General features: G+C 60.0%; 1 protein-coding gene across 1 annotated transcript; it reads left to right on the plus strand.

Moving 5' to 3' along the window:
- Nucleotides 1–92: 92 nt before the first annotated feature.
- Nucleotides 93–21,999, plus strand: SS18L1 (SS18L1 subunit of BAF chromatin remodeling complex). The gene is made up of 11 exons (XM_066237106.1): nt 93–442; nt 6,231–6,307; nt 7,440–7,524; nt 7,763–7,907; nt 8,479–8,676; nt 9,494–9,658; nt 9,972–10,076; nt 10,852–10,944; nt 14,409–14,528; nt 15,956–16,083; nt 19,315–21,999. Exons 1-11 carry the CDS (start codon nt 374–376, stop codon nt 19,339–19,341), a joined length of 1,212 nt encoding a protein of 403 aa, XP_066093203.1. The 5' UTR covers nt 93–373; the 3' UTR covers nt 19,342–21,999.
- The last annotated feature ends 128 nt before the right edge of the window (nt 22,000–22,127 follow it).

Consider the following 22,127-nt stretch of genomic DNA (forward strand, 5'->3'; position numbering starts at 1 on the left):
CTGCGCTGCTGGCGTCAGGCGGCGCCGAGCAGCGTCGTCGTCACCGGGAGGACGTGCGCGCGCCGGGGCGGGGCCGGGCCGAACCACCGGCGGCCAGACGCGGGGGTCGCCGTAGCGGCGGTGGGCCGGGCGCGGGACGCGGCGCGGCCACCTGGGTGCGACGCGCAAAGCTGGATGTCAGGGGCTGGCAGCGCGCGTGGCAGCGCAGCGGTGGGCCCGGGGACAGCGCGGCGGAGCGGCGGGGCGGACGAGCCCACGGCGGGTCCCCCCGTGCCCCCGCCCCCTTGTGACTGCGGAGAATGAACACCTCGGGCGGCGGAGCGCAGCGGGAGAAGAAACCCCGATGATCTCGGGCTAAGCCCGCGCTGCGACCATGTCGGTGGCCTTCGCGTCTGCCCGGCCGAGAGGCAAAGGGGAGGTCACGCAGCAAACGATCCAGAAGGTGGGCGGGAGCCCGCGGGCCGGGGGCGACACGGGTTGCGGGCGGGCGCGCGCGGGGCTGGGGCGCGGGAGCCGGCGGGCGCAGGGCGCGAACAAAGCCGGGGCGCAGCTGACGGCCGTGACCCCGGGGGCCCCGCGAACGCCCTGCCGCCAGTCCGCACCAAGTCGGGCCCCCGCCCACCTTTTGGCGGTCGCAGGCCGGGGAGCGGGGCGGCGGGGCCAGGCGCCCTCGTGATGGTGTCCGCGGGCCAAGCCGGGCGCAGTGGACCTGCCGCCTTCGGGGTCGGGGGGCGCGGGCCGGGGTGCAGGACGTTGGGCCGCGCGCCCTCGGGATGGTGTCCAAGGGGTCGTGTCAGTGGGCCAAGCCGGGCGCAGTGGAGACCTGTTGCCTTGAGGTACTCTGCGCCGCGGGGCTGGACACCCTAGAGATGGTGCCCGTGGGTGGTGTCTGCGTGGTGGGGGCTGTGGGCCAAGGCTGAAACAGGCCACGCCAGGCGCGGGGGCAGTGGCGCAGTGTGGTGGCGGCCCCTGGTCTCAGCGCACAGCTTGGAGAGTGGAGGGGGCACAGGGGGCGATGGGGACCCGGCCCTGCAGCCGTCCACGCTCGCCTCTCCGTAAGGCACAAAGGGGCGCGTACTGAGTGTGCAAGGCCTTTCCTGCTTATCCGCTGTCCTTTGAGAAGCGCGCAACACCCTGCGGGGTCGACCTGCTGGCCAAGATTCGCTGCGCTTAAGCGCGTGTCAAATTGTTTTCCAGCCTGACACCAGGGCCAGCCTCCTCACCTAACAGAAACTTGACAGATACGCTTTACCCCACTTTCCTGGCGCCTGTAAGTTTGGCCCTGTGGTTTTCTGGAGGTAACGTGTGCATGGATTGGAGGCACCTTCAACAAAATCCTTAAGGTTTTTTTGTTTGTCTTCTTTTCATGTTTATTTTATTGATTTTAGAGTGGGGAAGGGAGACGCGCGCGCGCGCACACACACACACACACACACACACACGCAGGAACATGGATCTGTTCCTGTATGTGCCCTGACAGTGGGGGAATCAAACCAGCAACCTCTGTGCGCCCACCCCCGGCTCTAACCAATGGAGCTATCCTGCCTGGGCCAAAACCTTATGTTTTGAAGTTGAGATTTAAATTTTTCAGCTGATTCCCTCTACAAGTTCAGAAGGAAAAATGGTGTGAGCCTTTCCGATGGGATCTTCTCCACGTTTTCGGTCGCTTTGCTGGTTTCTAAGCTCCGTTAGCGGGGTTGAAGGCAGTATTCCTTGGTTCCCGGGAGTCGCCCCCATGACTGTGCCTCCTCTTCCTTGGTGATGCCAGGGCCTTGTGGACCTTGTCTATTTAGAGACGACCTTTGCTGTGTCTGGTTTTGACAAATGAGGAGCCTCGGTAAACTCCCAAGAGCAGAGGCCAGTTGAGAGAAGCAGCAAAACCCGGACTTGGAAAGTGGGGCGTTTTTATTTGCTCGTAAACACGGACGTGGTGCTGACCGCATACTGGGCACTGTTCGACGGGCTTCGCGGCTGTTAATTCCTTGTCGCAGCTGCTATCGGTGTCATTTTTATAGATCAGGAAACCGGGGCGGAGGGACGCTACGCCCCTGCTGGTTAGTGGTGGAGCCAGGAGCCAAACCCAGGCAGTGGCTCCAGGGTCTGTCCGTGGGGGAGCACCTGGCAAGGCGGAGGGTCCAGCATTTGGCTTGGAGACACACGTTGGCGATCTTGGGGGTCTCCGGGCACCCTGGCTTTTAAGGGCATTAAGTGTGAAGAGCAGAGTTGCTGTGCGGGAAGCCACTTCTGCCTGCAGCATTCGCCCAGTTGTTTGCACTTTGCATCCTCCCTTTTAGTGAAGCCCCCTCAATTTTCCAGGCAAAAGAGCAGCACCCAGACATCAGATCGGGAAACCTGCTGACCGTTGGAAACGGGGCTTTGGTTGAAGCTGTCATCTGATTTCACCTGGTTCAACTAGTGAGCTGTGTATGGGCGTGGTGATTTGACAGTGGAGTTAGGTACCCAGGCTCTTCTACTGGGGCTCTATGGAGGGTGTGTCCCACACTCAGGCTGACAGCATTGACAAAAGCCAGGCTTTTTCAGAAGCTGCTTGGTAGCAAGGGAGCAGGATGAATGCAGCTTGTCCTCAGAGCGTATCTGGGTAGGATTCTGCCAGGCAAACTCCTACGCAACCTTCAAGGCCCCATGCAAATGCCCCCTCCCTCATTCTTCCTTGACAGCCATGTACTGAGGGTGGCGTTTTGACGTATGGCTTGGGCTCCCAGATTTGCAAGTCACTGACGTCTGCTGTGTCCCAGTCTGGCACGGTCAGTGCCCAGTACACACCGGAGTCTTGTGACGGTCGATACGTCAGCAGAAGTGTTTGGACCAGGTAGATGCACTCGTTTCCTTTGGCTGCCCTAGGGAGTCGCCAGACTGGGCGGTTTAAAACAGAAGACCCGTATTCTCTTGGCTCTGGAGTTGGAAGCCCACCGTCAAGTTGTCAGGGCGGGTTCCTTTCTGGTGTTCCGGAGGGAAGCTCTGGACCATGCTTCCCCCTGAGCTCCTGGGGGTTCCTGGCAGTCCTCAGTGTGCCGTGGCTTGTAGATCCAGCACACCCCATCTCCACCTCTCTGCCTCGTGTGGCCTCTCCTCTCTGTGTCTCGCTGTCCAGATTTCCCTCTTCTCGTAAGGATACCAGTCGTAGGAGTTCCAGCCCACCTTAAGCGCTGTCTGACCTTATCTTAACTTCGCTACATTTGCAGAGACCTTATTTCGAAATAACGGGATATTCACGGCTGCCAGGAGTTAGGACGGAACATAGTCTGAGGGACACCATGTAACCCAGAACAGAGGATGTGTGGGGAGGGGTGTTCCGGACAAGGGAATGAGCTTTGGGGAGAGCTTCAGGGGCCCCTGAGGTGGAGATAGACAGTGTCCCAGCAAAGCCCTGTGGGCCTTTGGTCCTAGCTAGCTAGCCTGCAGGCCGAGACCTGTCCTGTGTGGCTCTCCACTGGTTGGGGACCGGGGAGTCCCTGCTGCCCAGTGCTGTCCCCGCCGCCAGCGGTGGGGTTGCAGCCATCTCCATGAACTGTATGGCCGGCCTGGACTCCTTGGAGGGGACCCCTGGGTACCAGACCTTACCTGGCACGCAGGTGCCTCCTTGAAGCACGGCACTGGTAGTGGCTTAGGGTAAGTTTCATTGTTACTGTTGGCATAGGGGTTCCTGATTGGTTTTCTCAGCGGGAGGAGGGATGGTTCTTGTTCTGCTCCCCCCCCCACTCCAGCACCTGTCCAGGGGCAGACAAGCTGCGTGGGAACAGGACAGAGCTGACCGGTGAGCAGGCCTCAGGGGTGTTTGCCACGTGGGTCTGGAATAGGAAAGTGAGACCAGCTAGGGCAGGTGCCAGGCCCAGGGTCTGAGGGCCAGGGAGCGGTCAAAACCGGCCCTGCTGTTCATGCCCAGGAAGAGGGGCCCGGAGGAGGGAGGGGGGAGGGGTAGAGGATGGCCGTCTGGGTGGGGCGTGGGCACCCTGTGCTCTCGCAGCTCCGGACCTCGTCATCTTCAAGAATGTGGCTAATTTAGTAAAGGAAGGCACACTGGCTATTTTAAAAAATGAGAGCTGTCCCCACAACAGCAAACGGCCCGGGGACTCGGAGCCTCCCTTCACTCGGCCACCTGATTGTCCGGCAGTTGTTCCTGAAAGCGCTTTCTCCCCAGGGTCTGGGGTGGGTGGGGACGGGCCCCCCAGCTGGGTGGTGGCCCCGAGAGAGCTAGCTTTCCCTGCTGCCACTGCTCGTGTCCCAGTCAGATTCTGTCCTCATCGAGTCTGTGTGTGCACACGGGGAGTCGGGCAGTGCTGTGGGGTGTGCTTCTAGTGGGGTGTGCTTCTAGTGGGGTGTGCTTCTAGTGGGGTGTTTCTTCCGCCCCCTGCTCTGCTCCCTGTCCCAGCGTCACTCTCCTGCCCGTTTCATCGCTAAACCAAGTGGCTGCCCCTTAGACATTTTCAGTTCCGGACGTCGTCTGTTGTCTCGGCTGGCTCCGGCTGCTGCAGACAGGCGCATAAAGTCAGGCGCTCCTGCCGCGGTGCTGGAGGCTGGAGTCCGAACTGTGGGCCCACAAGCTGGGTTCTCGGTGGTGGTGCCTACTCCCCCCACTGCCCTCACATGTTGCACAGAGCAGGGGAGGGCGTGTGCTGTCTGTCCTGCCTGTGCGTCCTCCCAGGCTCTTGTTTTCTCTGGAGACGCCTTCCCTGCCCCCTGAGTCCCCTCTTCCCGGTTTCCTGCCAGGAGAGCCATGGGGACGGTCCTCAGCCTCCCCCTCCCGCTCGGTGTCACATTCAGCACCCTGGGGTCTGCTAATCCAGTCCTCGCCCACTGGGCCATGTGCTAGAATCCTGCTGGAGGCGTGGCTGTTCCCCGTTCGTCCCTGGGAGCGGTTGCTTTTCTGTCCCTCGCTGCTGGGGGTGGGTCTGCGAGGGGTCAGCGGCTCGGTCAGCATCCCCGTGGCCTTGTCCCCACAAGTCCTTGCCTTTTTTCCTGAGTTGAGTGTTTTTAACTCAGCGGGGACAGTCAGTACTCTGTGTCCTATTTTACTATCTTCCTTTTTTTAACATTTTATATTTTCTCAGGCTGACAGATTTTGTAACGTTTTCTCGTGCTGGTAAACCTTGTAACGTTTTTCTCAGGCTGATAAAAGTCTACAAGACCCATTGGTGAGGCTGCTCAGCCCCTCGGGCGGCTGGGCCGGAACCTGCATGCGTCTCCTGGCACTGCCCCCGTACCCTCCTCCCTTTTGGAGCTTTTGGGGGATGATGCTGAAGTGAACATCCCGTGCAGAAATGTATCAGTGTGTCCTTGTGTCCTCGGGAGAGCGTTCCTGCCCCCATTACGGGTCAGGGGAGTGGGAGTCCCGCTGCCTTCCAGGGGCAGCCCCCCCAGGGAGAGGACGCTCTGTCCCAGTTCTCCTTTGTTAACTATTCTGGAGGAGACGGTCCCAAGCAGGGAGTGACTGCAAGGCCCTCTCCTGGGATGGTCTGAGTGCCCTTCACCTGTCCCTTGTCCCCTGTCCCCAGGTGAGCCGGGAGAGCAGCTTTGGGCTCACAGTGCCCCCTGGTGGCTCTCCCCGGCTCCTCAGACAAGGTGGGAATTCCTCCACTCGGGACGTGACCTCCATGGTGGGCAGAGTGGGGGAGTGTGGGGAGCAGGAAGTCGACTGTAAATAAAACTCAGAGCAGAAGGGACCAGCCCTGGGGACGCGGAGGCTGAGGGGCAGGGGGCGGGCAGGGCCAGGCCCTCCGTGCCCCGGTCTCTCCTCTGTGGGCAGGTTTGGGCTCAGGGCTCCCTAGGAGCAGGACCCAGAGCAGTCGTGTTGCAGGGGGGTGCCAGCACGGGGGTGCCGGCACAGGGGCGGGTAGGCGGCCCCTCTGTCCCCTGCCAGGGCCTCCCTCCCCCGCTCGGGCCGGCAGAGCTGAGCACAGCCTGGTGGAGGGAAGGGCCCAGGAGGAAGAGGGCAAAGCTAGGCAGACGCTCCGAGCTCGGGGGCCCTGGGGCTCTGGGACCCCCTCTAAAGGTGGCAGGACTTGGGACCTGCCCCCGGGGAGGTGGCTGCGGAAGGAACATGGGGCTGTGGGAGGAGCTCGTCCTGGGGGCTGAGCTCATACGCCGAACGCCCACCGCTGACGGCAGTGTTGTGACGTGGAGCGAGTGGCTGGCAGATCCCGTGCCCCCTGACCTCCAGCAGGGCGCCGTGGACACACCTGTGCCCTCACTCACATCTGCTTCCCCTGCAGATGCTGGACGAGAACCACCACCTGATCCAGTGCATCCTGGACCATCAGAGCAAGGGCAAGACCGCCGAGTGTGCCCAGTGAGTGCCAGCGGGGGGCCGGGCACTGCAGACCCCGCTTTCGCCCAACGCTGGGGGGCCGGCCCTGGGGGCACTGCAGACCCCGCTTTCGCCCAGCGCTGGGGGGCCGGCCCTGGGGGCACTGCAGACCCCGCTTTCGCCCAACGCTGGGGGGCCGGCCCTGGGGGCACTGCAGACCCCGCTTTCGCCCAGCCGGGGGGCTGGCCGGGCACTGCAGACCCCGCTTTCACCCAGCCGGGGGGCCGGCCGGGCACTGCAGACCCCGCTTTCACCCAGCACTGGGGGCCGGCCCTGGGGGCACTGCAGACCCCGCTTTCGCCCAGCCGGGGGGCCGGCCGGGCACTGCAGACCCCGCTTTCACCCAGCACTGGGGGCCGGCCCTGGGGGCACTGCAGACCCCGCTTTCGCCCAGCCGGGGGGCCGGCCGGGCACTGCAGACCCCGCTTTCACCCAGCACTGGGGGCCGGCCCTGGGGGCACTGCAGACCCCGCTTTCGCCCAGCCGGGGGGCCACCGGGCACTGCAGACCCCGCTTTCGCCCAGCGCTGGGGGCCGGCCCTGGGGGCACTGAATGGCCTGGGCGCACTGGTCAAGCTCGTCTCTTGGTGGGGTGGGAAGTGTGTGAGGAGAGAGGACCGCCGGGGAGGCCCAGGCTGGACGCTGCCGGTGGCTCTGTGAGCAGCGGGCAGATAGGCCAGGGGACCGAGAGCTCCATCCAGGTAGGACCTTCAGAGCCAGACACAGAGTAGGTGCCCACGCTGGGCATCAGAGCCATCTGGAAGTGACATGTGAGCAGCCGTCACCCACCTGGGGGTTCTCACATCAACCTGGGCTTTGTCATTTCCCTCCAGCGCCTCCTCAGGGGGGCAGGGGGTTAGAGTTAGCTAGGGTCACCTGGACCCCCTCTCTGAAGAGTCTGGGTGACACCTCTCCCCTGGCCTCCACCTTGGGGTCTCTGCAGCATTTTACCATTGGACGGAGCCCGCACCCCACCTGGCCCACCTGGGCTGGAGCACCCTGCTGCTGGCCCTGTCCCCGTGTGTCCTCTGGGGCCAGCGTCCCCCGGGCTGTCTTGGGTGAACCCTGCCTGTGACACACGGGCGCCCCGCTCGTCACACGCCCCTTGCCCACAGGTATCAGCAGATCCTGCACCGGAACCTGGTCTACCTGGCCACGATCGCGGACTCCAACCAGAACATGCAGTCTCTGCTCCCTGCCGTGAGTCCCGGGGGGCGGGGCCCGCCTTGCCCAGCACAGTCAGGCACTGCCCCCGACTGCCAGGGAGGGAGCAGAGGTCTGTGGCCTCATCGGGCACAGCCAAGGTCACCAACAGGGCAGGGGACGGGGCGGGTCCTCCCGTCACCAGGGAAGTCGGTTGGACGAGCCCCCGGAGAGGCTGCTGGTTGGTGGCTGTCCTGGGGCTGACCTCCGCCCCGTCACCTCCTGTTGCCCACAGCCGCCCACCCAGAACATGAACCTGGGCCCCGCAGCACTGACCCAGAGCGGCTCCAGCCAGGGCCTGCACTCCCAGGGCAGCCTCAGCGACGCCATTGGCACCGGCCTGCCCCCCTCCTCTCTCATGCAGGGCCAGATCGGCAACGGTGAGCAGTCGGGGGGGTGCAGGGGCGCTGGGGCTGCAGCTGGTTCCTGCAGCAGTGTCACCAGGGCCTGTTTCTGCAACAGTGTCACCAGGGCCTGTTGCTGCAACAGTGTCACCAGGGCCTGTTGCTGTAACAGTGTCACCAGGGCCTGTTGCTGCAACAGTGTCACCAGGGCCTGTTCCTGCAACAGTGTCACCAGCGCAGGCCCCGGTGGCCCTGCAGGGCTGAGCGTGGGAGACCCCTCTCCTTCTGGAGGGCCTGGCTACAGGCCGGCCGGTGCAGGAGCCTGGGGTGGGGGTGACGTGAAGAGTCGAGTCCCCATTCCTGATCTCCCGCCGCGGCTCAACACCCCCTGTTTGGGCCGCTTCGAATTGGAGCCTGGGACCCGTGGGGACTTTCTGACCAGAGAGACGCTCCTCTCTGCGGGTCGAAAGCTGTTGGTGGCCGTTGGCATGTGGATAGCACAGATAAATCATGTACTTGAAGGAGCCCAGGGTGTCTGGCAGAGGCCAGGCCCACCGTCACAGGTGGCTCTCGATGGGTCAGGCGCCCTCCCCTGTCCCTCCTGCAGGTCCGAACCACGTGTCCATGCAGCAGACAGCCCAGAGCACGCTGCCCACGACCTCCATGAGCATGTCGGGCAGCGGCCACGGCTCAGGGCCCGGCTACAGCCACTCGGGACCCACCTCGCAGAGTGTGCCCCTGCAGGGCCAGGGGGCCATCAGCAACTACGTGTCCCGGGCCAACATCAACATGCAGTCCAACCCAGGTAACGCCCCCCCTGGCCTGAGCTCGCGCGCACACTGGTCCCTGCGACCCCCTGAAGCACGCAGGTCATACCTAGGCTGGGACGGTGCCGGAGGGGCTGAGGACAAGGTCCGAGGGCCACCCTCATCCGGGAGCGTCCCGGGGCTGAGGTGGGTGGGGACAGGCCGGGTGGGGCCCAGCGTGGGGGGCGGAGGCTGCTGCCTGCCTGTCCCCTGCTGAGAGGACGGGGCTGAGGTCAGAGGTGAGAGGGTGCAGGGCGGCCGAGGGGCCTGGCCGTTCTCCCCGAGTTGGGCTCCGAGAGTGAGGCCGTCCACCACGTGGCCTCACGCGGCGCTGAGCACTTGGGGAGCACCAGGTCCAGAATGAGACGCCCCACGGTTGTCAGACACGCGGGTTTCAGAGGCTTAGCGCAGAAAAGGCGTGCGGCGTCTCCTCAAGGTTCAGCGTTAACTCCACGTGTTGGAAACGGTCACATTGTGGATACATCAGAGATAAAGTGTATCAAGCAGACGGAACTCACCCTTCTCAGTCCTCTGAGGCGGCTCGCGCCCCACTGAGCTCGCGGGTTCTGCACAGGGTGACTCGAGGGGACAGGCCAGGTGGCTGGGGTGCCGGGGTGGCCTGGGAGCCGGCCGGGCCGCGTTTCCTGAGTGTCACACGTTGTGAGAGTCGGGAAGTGTGACGGGGAAGGGAGGGGACAGTCTCGGGGACCTGCAGGACCGCAGGAGGGCTCGCCGGGGAGAAGGGCGCGGGCGGGTCTGGGTGAGGGGCCGCCCTAGGAGCCCCCCGGGGTTATTCGGGTCTGTCGTGTCGCCCAGTGTCCATGATGCATCAGCAGGCCACCGCGTCCCACTACAACTCGGCGCAGGGCGGGAGCCAGCACTACCAGGGCCAGCCGCCCATCGCCATGATGGGCCAGAGCGGGCAGGGGAGCAGCATGATGGGGCAGCGGCCCCTGGCACCCTACCGGCCCTCCCAGCAAGGTACTGCCCTGCGCCCGCAGCCCGCGGCGTGCTGTCCTTGTGCGAGGACTGGGGGCTGGAGCCGCGGGGCACGGCAGGTTGATGTGTGAAGCCGGGGCCTTGGGGGGGGGGGGCGAGGGCGGAGCCTGCTGTGGCCTCACTGGCAGGAGCACGGCCACGTCGGGGGCAGCTGGGTCTGCGCGGACGGTCCAGGGTACTGAGAGCTGGTGTCTCTGGGGTGGCGTGGCGGGGCGTGTGGCGTGTGGCTCATCGCGGGGGTGTTTGTGGGACGGAGGCCCCAGGCTCACCCGGCCGCATGGCCCGCCACCCACAGGCGCGTCCCAGCAGTACCTGGGCCAGGAGGACTACTACGGGGGCGAGCAGTACGGCCACGGCCAGGCCGCCTCGGAGCCGCTCAGCCAGCAGTACTACGCCGACGGTGAGGCTGGGGGCCACCGCCTCCCACCCCTGACGCCGGCAGCACCGGACTCGGTGCCGGGTGCATCTGGGGCTGAAGCCCATCTCTGCCCAGAGAAGCTTCCGGCACCGAACGCAGCCACTCAGCTCCTTGGGCTGCTCGTCTCCCCCCCGAGAGGCAGTGGAGTCCGGGCCAGGCTGCACTGCCCTCTGAACAGAGCAGGTGGCCGTGGGTCCTGTACGGGAGGGACGCCGCGGCTGTGACATGCCCTCAGGAAGGTGGCACACCCGGCCTGCTGCTCAGTTGTCACCTGCGGTCATCTTCAACAGTCCCGGGTGTTTGGAGGCGGCACTGACAGTGGTCGGAGGGGAGGGCCCGGGAGGAGAGGGGCTCCCCAGATGGGGAACCGTGGTCAGGTTGGGGGGGAGGCTGAGACCAGCGTGGCAACGTGGGCCTGCCACATGATGGTGACAAGGACTCTGAGGGCCTGGACCCGCCACGGGTTACCCCCGAGAGCAGACAGCGAGAGGGTCATCGTGCAGCAACACTGACAGCCGACGGCCACTAGTGCTGCTCCTGTGCCGGGCACTGAGTCCGTCCACTCAGGAACCCGAGGGCAGCCTGGCTGCCTGCGTTTTATTTAAGGGGACCCACGGTGGGTTCCTTCATCGGCCCCATCTGTGGGGAAACCAGTCCGTGCCCAGCAGAGCCCTTGCCCGACCCCAAGCAATGCCCGTCTGGCTCACGGCCGTCCCGGGTCTGGAGGTCAGGCCCCTGACTGCCGTCCTGTTTGCAGGGCACGGCGATTACGCCTACCAGCAGTCGTCCTACTCGGAGCAGAGCTATGACCGCTCCTTCGAGGAGTCCACGCAGCACTACTACGAGGGGGGTAAGGAGCGCCGTGGCGGGGGCGGGGGGAAGGGCCCTGACCCAGAGGCCATCTCGCAGGCCCTGGACACGCTCGGAACAGAGGGCAGGGCTTCTGGGAGCGGGCGGTCAGGCTGGGCCCGGGCCCCATGCGCCTGCTGAATTCATGAAACGGGACAGTTGGCCATGTGAAGGTCACAGGGCCCAGACTCTGCTCCACAACAAAACTGTGTGTGCAGAGTGGACCCCGAAGGCCCACTTTGCCGAGGGACCCAGGGAGGAGACAGAAAAGTCCAGCTTGTGGGTCAGTGGGCTTCACAGGGAGCCACGTGCAGAAGGGGTCCTGGCCGCCTGCAGGATGTGCAGGTCTCGGCACCTGTCACCCCCAGACCACCCACGCTTATGCCCCTAGAGATGTCCCCACTGCCAGGGCACCTGTCACCCCCAGACCACCCACGCTTATGCCCCTAGAGATGTCCCCACTGCCAGGGCACCTGTCACCCCCAGACCACCCACGCTTATGCCCCTAGAGATGTCCCCACTGCCAGGGCACCTGTCACCCCCAGACCACCCACGCTTATGCCCCTAGAGATGTCCCCACTGCCAGGAACAGGGGGGCAGTCACGGAGCCAGGAGGCCAGATCACAGAGGCCCTGGTGCCAGGCTGACCTCAGAGGTGGACAGCGAGGGGGCCTGCAGCCCCTGCATGGCCACCTGTCAGGGTGAGGAGGGGACGTGTGCGAGGCAGGCGTTCCGGACAGAAAGCCCCAGGTTGTAGCAGCTGCCTGTTCTCTGCTGCGGGCCCCCACCCGGCTGCCTGCAGCCACCGCCAGAGGGGAGTTGGGAAGAAATACCTGCAGTTGGCTCTCGGGAGGGTGCCAGCTGCCTGGCCCACGGAGGGAAGGTCCAGCTGCTGCCCTCACTCCCCAGAGAGAGGAGCAGCCGTCGGCTCCTGGGATGGTGAGGTCTCAGGGGTCAGGTGCCGGGCTTCCTGCTCTGGGAGCCAGAGGTGGGGAAGTGAGGCCACAACGCGGCTCCTGGCGAGGGAGGAGCAGCAGATAGGAACAAGGACTCGTCAACACCCATGGTTTGGTGGCTTTTTAAAAAAATTGCATTAAAAAAAGTTTCCCCCGCCCGTTTTTAAGTATACGGCTCAGTAGCATTGGGACATTCACACTGCTGTGTGGCTGTCAGCCTGGTCCGTCTCTGGAACTGTTCATGTTCTCAGCCTGGAGCTGTCCCACAGGCAGACACTGATCCCCACCGCCACCCCCTGTGGGCTCCCACCGCCGACTCTGTCTCTGTGGGTTTGATACTCGAGGCCAGCGGTTTCCAACCGGTGGGCTGACAGCGCACCACCTGACTGCTGAGTTGGGGGCCCTGACCTCTTCTCCCTTAGATGGTCAAGTAGAAAAATGTCAACAGGCAACACAACAGTGGCTGTCCAGCATGAATGGACAGAGCTGTACCTGTTTTGGTTTTTTTTTTCTTGTCAGATCGGCAAAAAATAAGTATTTTTTGGTGTGCCGTGGAATTTTAGTCATGCGTTTGTCTGACCCAGGAGGTGAGAAGGGTTGGAAACCGCTGCTCTAGGGGGTCTCGTGCGAGTGCAGTCACATAGGGAGCCAACACAAAGAGCTTCCCAGTAACCGGATCTGTCCGCAGCGGGGTGAGGACCCGCGGGGTGTGGGGAGCTGGGCCTGGGTCGTTCCCAGGAGGCAGCGTCTGTCGGGAGCCCTGTGGGGTCCGACAGAGTGAGAAGCACTGATGTGACAGTGGACCCCACATCAGGAAGGGGCCAGGGCAGAGCTGGGGGGAGGTGGGACTGTGGGTGACAGGTGGGAGTGTGGTCACCGCCAGGGCCCCTGCAGGGCACTGTGGGGCAGCCAGGCAGCCTGTTGTCTTCTGTCCCTGAGACTCGCAGTGGCCGAGGCTGGACAGAGCCGGTGCCCGCCGCGAAGCGTGCATGGGGCACTGCGGCCTGTGGGCCGCCCGGGCAGAGTCTCCCGGCCAAGCCGAGGGCCAGGGCAGGTGTGCGGGCTGCTGTCCTTCCGTGTGAAGTCAAAGCGAGATGAAGACCATGTTCACGTTCATGGGTGGCTGTGGGTGGGGACGGGTGGCTGGGCAGGGCTGGAGTGGCACCCAGTTCTTCCTGACATTCCCGAGTCACATGGACGTATCCTCCGGTTTGGAAGTTATGCCTGGCAGTGTCGGCCCTGCTGGCTGTCCCTGAGATCAGAGAGCTGAGGGACGCTCCCACACACCCCACGTCCCGGGCTGTCCTGGGGGACTCGCCCCCGGTGAGATGCACCCACACACCCCACGTCCCGGGCTGTCCTCAGGGACTCGCCCCCGGTGAGACGCACCCACGTCCCAGGCTGTCCTCGGGGACTCGCCCCCGGTGAGACGCTCCCACACACCCCACGTCCCGGGCTGTCCTGGGGGACTTGCCCCCGGTGAGACGCTCCCACACACCCCACGTCCCGGGCTGTCCTGGGGGACTCGCCCCCGGTGAGACGCTCCCACACACCCCACGTCCCAGGCTGTCCTCGGGGACTCGCCCCCGGTGAGATGCACCCACACACCCCACGTCCCGGGCTATTCTCGGGGACTCGCCCCCAGTGAGACGCACCCACGTCCCAGGCTGTCCTCGGGGACTCGCCCCCGGTGAGACGCTCCCACACACCCCACGTCCCGGGCTGTCCTGGGGGACTCGCCCCCGGTGAGACGCTCCCACACACCCCACGTCCCGGGCTATTCTCGGGGACTTGCCCCCAGTGAGACGCTCCCACACACCCCACGTCCCGGGCTGTCCTCGGGGACTCGCCCCCGGTGAGATGCACCCACACACCCCACGTCCCGGGCTGTCCTGGGGGACTCGCCCCCCGTGAGATGCACCCACACACCCCACGTCCCGGGCTGTCCTGGGGGACTCGCCCCCGGTGAGACGCTCCCACACACCCCACGTCCCAGGCTGTCCTCGGGGACTCGCCCCCCGTGAGATGCACCCACACACCCCACGTCCCAGGCTGTCCTCGGGGACTCGCCCCCCGTGAGATGCACCCACACACCCCACGTCCCAGGCTGTCCTCAGGGACTCGCCCCCGGTGAGATGCTCCCACACACCCCACGTCCCAGGCTGTCCTCAGGGACTCGCCCCCGGTGAGACGCTCCCACACACCCCACGTCCCAGGCTGTCTCAGGGACTCGCCCCCGGTGAGATGCACCCACACACCCCACGTCCCGGGCTATTCTCGGGGACTCGCCCCCGGCGACGGCGCCCCTGTCTGTGGGTGGACACGGGGAGCAGCAGGGTGGCCTCCTCCTGGAAGCGGCCCCCACATGTCCCTGTGGGCACTGGGCGCGGAGGGCGGTGGTGTGTAGAGCACGCCCGTCGCTCGCTTTTCCGTTCCTGGTGGCCAGTTTGCAGCCACGTTTACTGTCACACGGCAGAAACCGACGCTGTGTCTCCCCCCCCCCTTGCAGGCAGCTCCCAGTACAGCCAGCAGCAGGCGGGGTACCAGCAGGGCGCGGCCCAGCAGCAGGCGGGGTACCAGCAACAGTACCCCAACCAGCAGAGCTACCCGGGCCAGCAGCCGGGCTACGGTAAGCGGGACGCGGCCTGCGCAGACCCCTCAGCACTGTGCCGTCCGGGCGCCCGGGCAACGGTGGGAGGTGTGCAGGAAGCCATGGGACGGCCGAGTGCTGTGGTCAGCCTTGTCCGTGGTGCGGCCGTCACAGCTGAGAAGCCAGCGTCTGGGCAGCGATCGCTGTGGCCTAAACCCACAGGGGATTCAGACCTCTCTCGTTTTCCACAAAGGCCGTTCTCTGTCCTGGGACCGTCCGGGAGCTCAGTCTCCCGTCTCCTCGGCCTCCTCTGGGCTTGGACAGCCACTCGGACGTGCCTCGCCTTTCTTGACTTGGGCAGTTGTGAGGGCCAGGCAGGGACACTGTCGGTTGTCCCTCAGGTTGGCCTTGTCTGCGGCACAGGGCGGCATCCTGACGTTGCTACCGTGTGACGGCTGTGCAGACTTAACCCTGTAAACACAGCACAAGCTGTCCAACCAGATGGGACCTGGGTGACTTTAGGTGACGAGTTCATGAAAAGAGTGAGTTCAGTGAGCGTCCCTAAAATCCATCCGCCGCCTGACCAGGCAATGGCGCAGTGGGTAGAGTGTCGGACTGGGACACAGAGGACCCAGGTTTGAGACCCCGAGGTCGCCAGCTTGAGCGCGGGCTCATCTGGTTTGAGCAAAGCTCACCAGCTTGGACCCAAGGTCGCTGGCTCCAGCAAGGGGTCACTCAGTCTGCTGAAGGCCCGCGGTCAAGGCACATATGAGAAAGCAATCAATGAACAACTAAGAAGTCTCAATGCGCAACGAGAAACTGATGATTGATGCTTCTCATCTCTCTCCGTTTCTGTCTGTCTGTCCCTGTCTATCCCTCTCTCTGACTCTCTATCTCTGTAAAAAAATAAAATAAAATAAATAAATAAAATCCATCCGCCCAAACCGGACGGAATTCAGTGCTGAGGGAAGCTGCCTCCGAGGAAGCTCGCTGAGGCTACCACATCTCCTTCCCGGCACCTGGCATCAGCTTGGGACGCCTTGAGAAATCGGTGTCCAGGTGGCCGCATGTGTGAGGCTTCTTCCTGCTCCCACAGGTGGTGGGGACACCGGTGAGGAAGGAAAGGCCGTTGAAGGTTCTGACAACCACAGCTGATTAAGCAGCGTCTTTTTTGGAAATGTTCTCGGCCTTTCCGGTTTTTACCCAGAGCCTTCAGCGTGGTGTCCGCAGGAGGGGTCACCATCTGCCTTTTGCGTGTGTGCTCAGTGGTTGCTGTGCGCTCCCATGGTCACAGTGACCACCGTGAGTGGTGTGAGCGCTCTGGGCAGCAGGTGGGGGTGCTGGGCAGCGGCTCGGCCCAGTGAGCGCTCGCGATTTGTGGACTCCCCCCCGGAGCCCGTGGGTCTGCTGTCCGGGACCTCCCAGGGGACGGAGCGCGGGGTGGCCTCACTCTGGTGTGTCCCCAGGGCCGGCCCAGGGAGCCCCCTCGCAGTACTCCAGCTACCAGCAAGGACAAGGCCAGCAGTATGGGAGCTACAGGGCTTCGCAGACCGGCCCGTCCGCGCAGCAGCAGCGGCCCTACGGCTACGAGCAGGCAAGCCTCCCGGGGTTTCCCCAAGCTCGGGTCCACGTGTCTGTCAACCCAGGTTTCCTCTGCGGATGAGACGAGCCAGCTGGCTTCCAGCCCCTCCAGCATGTTATTCTCTGACCCTGTAGGTTTTTAAAAACTTGACCTTGGCCCTGGCTGGTTGGCTCAGTGGTAGAGCGTTGGCCTGGCGTGCAGAAGTCCCGGGTTCGATTCCCGGCCAGGGCACACAGGAGAAGCGCCCATCTGCTTCTTCACCCCTCCCCCTCTCCTTCCTCTCTGTCTCTCTCTTCCACTCCCACAGCCGAGGCTCCATTGGAGCAAAGATGGCCCAGGTGCTGGGGATGGCTCCCTGGCCTCTGCCCCAGGCGCTAGAGTGGCTCTGGATGCAACAGAGCGACGCCCTGGAGGGGCAGAGCATCGCCCCCTGGTGGGTGTGCCGGGTGGATCCCGGTCGGGCGCATGCGGGAGTCTGTCTGTCTCTCCCCGTTTCCAGCTTCAGAAAAGTACAAAAAAAAAAAAAAAAAATTGACCTCGATGTGTATCTCACCTTGGTCAGAGCAGGTTTTCACATCCTAAACGCAGTCGGGAACTCTGTCCTGCCACGGAGGTTCACATGTGCCCTCTCTGCGTGCCGTGGACACGTGGCTGGACACAGGCGGTCGCCCTTTCACAGTTCAGGTCTCGGCCGACAGTGGGCTGTTTCCCGGGTGCTGGGATGCAGCCAGGTGGGTAGTTCTGGGAACAGGACCTAGAGGGGCCAAGGGACAGAGCGGTAGGTGGGTGGGCTGGCTTAGACCAGCGTGGGGACCCTCTGCTGAGAAAGCCAATGACTGCCCGGTGCGTACATCTGGGCAGGAGGCTGTCTGCTTGTTCACCTGTTTACACCTCCTTCTGAGCCTCATTCCGCTTGTCGGCTAGGACAGGACCGTCTCCTCATGACGGGCTATAATCTCTGTGTCCTGGTCTCTTGCAGTGACGAGGCTGTAATCTCTGTGTCCTGGTCTCCTCATGATGACTATAATCTCTGTGTCCTGGTCTCTTGCAGTGACGGGGCTGTAATCTCTGTGTCCTGGTCTCTTGCAGTGACGGGGCTGTAATCTCTGTGTCCTGGTCTCCTCATGATGACTATAATCTCTGTGTCCTGGTCTCCTCATGATGACTATAATCTCTGTGTCCTGGTCTCTTGCAGTGACGGGGCTGTAATCTCTGTGTCCTGGTCTCTTGCAGTGACGGGGCTGTAATCTCTGTGTCCTGGTCTCTTGCAGTGACGGGGCTGTAATCTCTGTGTCCTGGTCTCCTCATGATGACTATAATCTCTGTGTCCTGGTCTCCTCATGACGGGCTGTAAAATCTGTGTCCTGGTCTCTTGCAGTGACGGACTATAATCTCTGTGTCCTTGTCTCCTCATGACGGACTATAATCTCCGTGTCCTGGTCTCCTCATGACGGACTATAATCTCTGTGTCCTGGTCTCTTGCAGTGACGGGCTGTAATCTCTGTGTCCTGGTCTCCTCATGACGGACTATAATCTCTGTGTCCTGGTCTCCTCATGACGACTATAATCTCTGTGTCCTGGTCTCTTGCAGTGACGGGGCTGTAATCTCTGTGTCCTGGTCTCCTCATGACGACTATAATCTCTGTGTCCTGGTCTCTTGCAGTGACGGGGCTGTAATCTCTGTGTCCTGGTCTCCTCATGACGGACTATAATCTCTGTGTCCTGGTCTCTTGCAGTGACGGGGCTGTAATCTCTGTGTCCTGGTCTCCTCATGACGGACTATAATCTCCGTGTCCTGGTCTCCTCATGACGGACTATAATCTCTGTACCCTGGTCTCTTGCAGTGACGGGCTGTAATCTCTGTGTCCTGGTCTCCTCATGACGGACTATAATCTCTGTGTCCTGGTCTCCTCATGACGGACTATAATCTCTGTGTCCTGGTCTCCTCATGATGACTATAATCTCTGTGTCCTGGTCTCTTGCAGTGACGGGGCTGTAATCTCTGTGTCCTGGTCTCTTGCAGTGACGGGGCTGTAATCTCTGTGTCCTGGTCTCCTCATGATGGACTATAATCTCTGTGTCCTGGTCTCTTGCAGTGACGGGGCTGTAATCTCTGTGTCCTGGTCTCCTCATGATGACTATAATCTCTGTGTCCTGGTCTCCTCATGACGGACTATAATCTCTGTGTCCTGGTCTCCTCATGATGACTATAATCTCTGTGTCCTGGTCTCCTCATGATGACTATAATCTCTGTGTCCTGGTCTCTTGCAGTGACGGGGCTGTAATCTCTGTGTCCTGGTCTCCTCATGATGACTATAATCTCTGTGTCCTGGTCTCCTCATGACGGACTATAATCTCTGTGTCCTGGTCTCTTGCAGTGACGGGGCTGTAATCTCTGTGTCCTGGTCTCCTCATGATGACTATAATCTCTGTGTCCTGGTCTCCTCATGACGACTATAATCTCTGTGTCCTGGTCTCCTCATGACGACTATAATCTCTGTGTCCTGGTCTCTTGCAGTGACGGGGCTGTAATCTCTGTGTCCTGGTCTCCTCATGATGACTATAATCTCTGTGTCCTGGTCTCTTGCAGTGACGGGGCTGTAATCTCTGTGTCCTGGTCTCTTGCAGTGACGGGGCTGTAATCTCTGTGTCCTGGTCTCTTGCAGTGACGGGGCTGTAATCTCTGTGTCCTGGTCTCCTCATGATGACTATAATCTCTGTGTCCTGGTCTCCTCATGATGACTATAATCTCTGTGTCCTGGTCTCTTGCAGTGACGGGGCTGTAATCTCTGTGTCCTGGTCTCTTGCAGTGACGGGGCTGTAATCTCTGTGTCCTGGTCTCTTGCAGTGACGGGGCTGTAATCTCTGTGTCCTGGTCTCCTCATGATGACTATAATCTCTGTGTCCTGGTCTCCTCATGATGACTATAATCTCTGTGTCCTGGTCTCTTGCAGTGACGGGGCTGTAATCTCTGTGTCCTGGTCTCCTCATGACGACTATAATCTCTGTGTCCTGGTCTCTTGCAGTGACGGGGCTATAATCTCTGTGTCCTGATCTCCTCATGATGACTATAATCTCTGTGTCCTGGTCTCTTGCAGTGACTGGGCTGTAATCTCTGTGTCCTGGTCTCCTCATGATGACTATAATCTCTGTGTCCTGGTCTCTTGCAGTGACGGGGCTGTAATCTCTGTGTCCTGGTCTCCTCATGACGGACTATAATCTCCGTGTCCTGGTCTCTTGCAGGGCCAGTATGGAAATTACCAGCAGTAAAGGGACAGGTGTTCTTGGTGGAGACGTGCAGCGGCGTGGATGGGCCCGTGGCGGTTCTGATAGACGCGCGTCGCACGTGAGGCGTGCACATTTCACGCGGGGTGTGGCACCGAGCGTGCACCGGGGCGCGGGACGGCGCTCCGATGGTGTGACGTGTCTGGTGCTGTGTATAGTATCGTCTGTCCATGCTGTGAATGAAGAGGTTGCCCTTTTTTTTTTCTTTTTTTCTTTTTTTTTTTTTGTGTCCTTCTCCGCTCAGTGTTTCTCGCTAGCTTGAGTAGTCTGTGTCCAGCGGGGGGACATCTACAAGATGCCATAGTGGGTATATCCATTTAGACAGACCTTAGGTCCGGCTCTCCCCACGCAGCTGTCATGGGGGTTGTACTCTCGCCTCTCGTGGGCGACCTCACAGCTGGACCAGCTGGCACAGCCCTGGGCGCAGCCTCTCCCTGTGCCTCTGGGGCACGCAGAGAGGTGGGCTTGGTCTTTGTTTTGGGTCTGTTTCTGTTCAAGGATAAACACATTTCACATGGAGAGTCTGTGAACTGTCCGGTGGTTTCCAAAGCCTGCTCATGACCTGTGTCTCTAGCCAGTTCCATTAATCCAGAAAGTCACATGTTCTTGTTTTAAGAAGTGAAGAGGGATCAATGACAATGTTGCAAATACGAGTCCAGGAAGGAAGGTGGCGGATCCTTAGCCTAACCCAGAGAGGCGTGGTGCTGACCGGCAGACAGGGAAGTTCTCTGACATTGCCTGGGCTCCGGCCCTTGTTTATCTGATGGTCATTTTTGGGATTTGAGTAATTCTAGTATGCCCCCTTCTAAATTAATAGCTCAAAGTAGCCACACCAAATTTTTCACAGTTGGCAAGCTGTTCATTTTATGTTACTTCTTCCAGTACCTGCTGGTTTAGATCTCCAAGCAAGCATTTCCTTTTCTGTAGGGATATCTGAAATGCACATCTCGTTTTTACAAAGAACCCCATTGGGTTTATGGTGTTCTTCCTCATGAAAAGGAAAGGGTTTATCATTAGAGAAACTTGAGTAATTTTCACATTCCCAGGACATTAAATCCCATCTGAATTCTGTGCGGACGTTAAAGACAAGCTAACTTGGAAAAGTCTGGTCAGAGGGGGAAATACTGCATTTCACTTAAGTAATACGGACATTTGATCAGTCTTTACTTGGATAATATCCACTTTTACTGTGAATTCTTTAAAAAAAAAAAACACCTTTGGATAAATGCTGATATCGTTTCCAAAAACAACCAAGAAAGTACAAAAAAATATATATTTGATTTTTTTTTTTATACACCAGGTCTACTTTGAGATAGAAGCTTTTATTTTGTAGGTACATGGGTTTTAAAAACCCCTAACATTGGTAAGGGCTTGAAAGTACATATCTTTATTAAATTATTGAGACAGGAGTTCTAATTGCTAAATGCCACAGACATTAGCAACGTCATCTCCCTTGATTTTGTTATTTCCTGACACTTTTCATAGAACTAATTCGCACTCAATCAGGGACTAAAATTGCCCATTGAAAACGTTAAATCTTTTTAGACAACTGTGAAACTAAAGTTTATTTTTATTCCTTGCCATCCTGGGAATGTACCTTTTATGTGTTGGGTATTTTGTGTGTGTTTTTTTTTAAGTGCTGTACGAATACTTTTTGAAAGGACACTTGAAAGTTATCCCGAAACTTCAATCTGAAATGTCTTACATTAAGAATTTCTTGAATGTCATGTATATATTTAAAAAAGAAGAAAAAAAGCACTTTGTGAAATAGTTTGTACATTTATTTCCTAATTTATACATGATTTTTGGTGTTAATATATTTAAGGACGAATAACAGAATGCTTATTTAACGTGTTGTCCATTTTTATGTGACATTGTGGGGTGGGGAGGGAATGTAATGCCAGTGACTCCTTGTCATTGACTGTATTATATTTTCTCTTCCGTAATCTGATTGTTCGCAAAAGCTTAGGCTAAAATGAACTATCTGTGCAGTGTGGTGGGTGGTGCTTTTTATTTGTTTGGGTTTTTTTTGCTTTTATGACTACTTCTACGGAAGGCCAGTGCAGATGCAAAGACTTGGAAAGTCATGCCCATCCGTCCTTCCTCCTGGTTGTCCCTGACACCCAGCGGGGGTCCTGAATTTGAAAAAAAAAAAAAAAAAAGACCACCAGAGATTTCCGAAGTGCTGACAAATTCATATTGGTGTGCAAAACGCTCATCATCACCCCCCTGACTGTGGCCGGTCCAAAGTACTCAGAACTCCTGTCGAGGGCCACAGGAATGGCACTGAGGTGGACATATCTCCGGGGACCTCCACAGAAGCCTTAATACCCGCGTACAGTTGGGCCACTGATTTTGTCCGTTTTTATATATGTGGGTTTGAATCCTGGGCATCAGCTCGGAATGGTACGATGTGGAAGACCATTTCCGTTTCAGTTTTTGTTGTTTGTTTTTAAGCCATCACTTCATTTCTATGGATGGAACAGGTCAACTTCGTCTTAGTGGTGAGCACAGGACTTTTTATTTTTTGAAGATCATCTTTGTTGGTTCACTTTTTTTCTTTTATCCTCCCCAGCGAGAGAGTTTGGAGTACAAATTGTTCATGCTTTTGGTGTAATGAATAAACTGGTTCTTCAAAAGTCATCCTACCAAGTTTTGAGTTCTGGTGACGTTCGTGGGATACTCCGTGCGTTCGTGGTTTGCACCTGGACCCAAGTGACTGACTCCACGGAGTCGCCCCCTTCCCCGGGGGAGAGGGGCTGTCACCTGGG

This window comes from Saccopteryx bilineata, chromosome 6 (assembly GCF_036850765.1).
Source record: "Saccopteryx bilineata isolate mSacBil1 chromosome 6, mSacBil1_pri_phased_curated, whole genome shotgun sequence".
Taxonomy (NCBI): domain Eukaryota; kingdom Metazoa; phylum Chordata; class Mammalia; order Chiroptera; family Emballonuridae; genus Saccopteryx; species Saccopteryx bilineata.

Bases quoted from the DNA above. Each gene is read 5' to 3' on its own strand.
- SS18L1 (XM_066237106.1), top strand. From the start codon at position 374: ATGTCGGTGGCCTTCGCGTCTGCCCGGCCGAGAGGCAAAGGGGAGGTC. The intron at 6,308-7,439 runs GTGAGTGCCAGC...CCTTGCCCACAG, and splicing joins AAGACCGCCGAGTGTGCCCA to GTATCAGCAGATCCTGCACC. The intron at 7,525-7,762 runs GTGAGTCCCGGG...TGTTGCCCACAG, and splicing joins TGCAGTCTCTGCTCCCTGCC to CCGCCCACCCAGAACATGAA.